This window comes from Spermophilus citellus, assembly GCF_964194105.1.
Source record: "Spermophilus citellus genome assembly, chromosome: 3".
NCBI lineage: Eukaryota > Metazoa > Chordata > Mammalia > Rodentia > Sciuridae > Spermophilus > Spermophilus citellus.
Window position 1 is genome coordinate 29365625 of NC_138184.1, and position 2694 is coordinate 29368318.

Consider the following 2694-nt stretch of genomic DNA (forward strand, 5'->3'; position numbering starts at 1 on the left):
TTTTTGTACCAGGGATTTTACTCAAGGGCACTTAACCACTGAGCCTCAATCTCAGCCCTTTTTTGATTTTATTTTTTTTCTGGGGAAAACACTTTTATTGCCATGTTTTGAAGTTCTTAGCATCTTCGCAGCATGTAGAACTCAAAAGTGTGACTAATGAAAGCAGCAGAACACAGGTTTTTGAAGTCTGACCAACTTCACTTCAATATCAGTATTAGACACCAACACTTCAGTATCTATCAACAGTCCCATAGAACTTCAAAACTTAAACACAGAAGGACTGCGGGCCTCCCTCACTTAGTCACCGAATTCTACAAATTTCTCTGAACAGAACAATTATACAAGAGTCCGGGTAGCCTAGGGGGGTGCTGTTCTGCTTCTTGGGTTTTTATTAAAGCCAGAGTTTATTTTACTGAAGAAATGCTGAGTTAGACTTAGAGATGGCTGTTTCCTCTTTCACAGACAGGGCAAGAGAGCCTGAGAAAGGTCATATGGCCTGTCCTGGGCAGACCAGCCCCACCCTCCAGGCCTCCATCCCTGCTGCCCTCTTCAAGGCTTCCACTCTGCAGCATTGGTAGTTCCCCACATTGCAGGGCACATGGTCCTCAGGCTGCGAGGGGCTGCTCCTTAAGGCTGTATGGCATGTCCACACAGAAGCTAAGCATAGAGCAGGTTCCAGATGCACAGCTGTGCACAGGACACTGGAGATGGCCCAGAGAGCCCTGCCCATCTGCTCCATGGCATGCTGCAGGAGGGCAGCAAGGCACACTGTGGCACAAGGTCTTGTAAATGTGCGGTCAGGTCAGCACAGTGCTGTTCGAAGCACAACAGCAGGAGAGTGGCCGCCTCCAGGCCTCTACACCTGCCACGAGTGGCTCTAGGCCAGGCTGACTCGTGAGCAGCCAGTGAGAGGGCATAAACTCAGGCTGCAGCTTGCAAAAGAGATGAGGGTTCCAGGTGTGGCTTTGCTTCCACTCGAGGATGGCTGTAAGAAGGGCCAGACCCTGGGCACTGTGGGACTGCAGACAGGTGAAAGGGACAAGTACATTTGATTTTAAATTTGTAATTCACCACTCAAAAAGGAAAATGGAAAAATGTCTTTTTAAATAAAATATATTAAAAGTACAAACTTCTCAGGAAGTTGAAATAGCATTGTTAAAAGGACAACAGTCTGATCTTGCTGGAGTCACGCCCACACACGCCACCACTGCAGACTGCAACGGGGCCTTAAATATAAAATGGGTTTCAGATAAACATCCTGAGAGAACAAATATCCAAACCAGAGAGACAGCACAACCCCAGGAGGAACAGCGCTGGATCCCTAGGTGAGCCTGCATCCTGGCACTGGCCATCTGACTTGCACATAACCACATCATCCCAGGACAGACACGGCTCTGTACTGTGATCACAATGTGACTGGGGTGCGATTTGGTAACTGCTGATGTTCACCTTGAACCTGCATCAGATAGCAATCTCCTAAAGCAGCAGCTACAGCAAGCATGCCGACCCCTGCACGAGACTGGCAGCAAAGCACATAGCACCACCCGAGTGTGCCCTGCAGGATGTAGGCTGGCTCTGAACCTAGCTTCACCTTCAGGTGTGTTTTCACCTGTGAGCACTGGCCATGCGTAATACACAAAGTCATCCATGAGGACAGGCCATGCTCCTTCTTCATCATAGTTAGACATATCATCTGCAATCATGTTTGATGCTGAGGGCCATTGCCAAGTAGGAATGACGCATCAAAATTTCCTTGCCAGCGTACCCCATGTTAAATGGACTTGCCTTCGAAATTTGCTGTGACATTGCTACTTGGCAATGGCCCTCAGCAGTTTCCAAAATCTAGCAGAAGGTTCCAAGTGTCCAGTGGAATTGATCTTTTGTGATGTTCCAGCAGGAATGTGTTGTTCCAAAGATCTAAAAATTTAAACCTTCCCCAAAACACTAATTTCCAATATGCAACAGCCATTTCTAAATCTAGGGGACTCGCAGGGTAATGCTAAGTTGATTATCTCGTCTTGCTCATAAGCCTACATCCTCACCACTTAGGAAGAACCCTAAGTGAGGTCAACATTCTACTAGTCTTACTGAGGACAAGCTCTCCCATTGGGAAATGGAGCTGAACCTAGGCCCTTTTGCCCAGGGTTCTTAGCAAAGGTGAAGGTAAACTGGTAGAAGTCCTTGAACTTCACGGAGTCCTGCAGCTCTTTCTCTAGGCTGGGCAGAAGGGTTTTCAGCTTCTTGGTGCTGTCACACCCCAGCTCTGTCATGCGTCCATGAATTTCTTCCTGCTGAATTCACACTGAGTGGCAGCCCTGAACTTCCATGCTATGACCAGAACGCTGATGCTGGTGGGGTCCAGCCTCAGACCGTCATAGAATTGCTGAATCTCATTAATCCCAATTATGTCTCCATCTTGCGGGTCATGCTCGCTGGCTCCGCAGCACCCCCTTTTAAAAAAAAAAAAATTGAAACAGGGTCTCACTAAGTTGCTTAGGGGCTTGCTAAGTTGCTGAGGGTGGCCTTGAACTTGTGACCTTCCTGCCTCAGCCTCCCAAGTCACTGTGATTACAGGCATGTACCATCACACCCAAATTATTCAATTATATTCTTAGGACATTTTTCACTTTGAGACAGGGTCTTCCTAAGTTGCTTAGGGCCTTGCTAAGTTGCTGAGGCTGGCCTCAAACTTAG

The 2694-nt window shown here is 47.7% G+C and overlaps 1 protein-coding gene across 1 annotated transcript; it reads right to left on the reverse strand.

The window, feature by feature from the left end:
- Window positions 1–487: 487 nt before the first annotated feature.
- LOC308643331 (DCN1-like protein 2) lies at window positions 488–2441 on the reverse strand (the record flags this gene model as incomplete). The annotated part of the gene is made up of 4 exons (XM_081283227.1): window positions 2126–2441; window positions 1840–1977; window positions 1592–1711; window positions 488–768 (listed from the first exon to the last, which is right to left on the reverse strand). The coding sequence occupies exons 1-4, from the start codon at window positions 2268–2270 to the stop codon at window positions 488–490; spliced, it is 684 nt and encodes a 227-aa protein (XP_081139353.1). The 5' UTR covers window positions 2271–2441.
- Window positions 2442–2694: the final 253 nt, after the last annotated feature.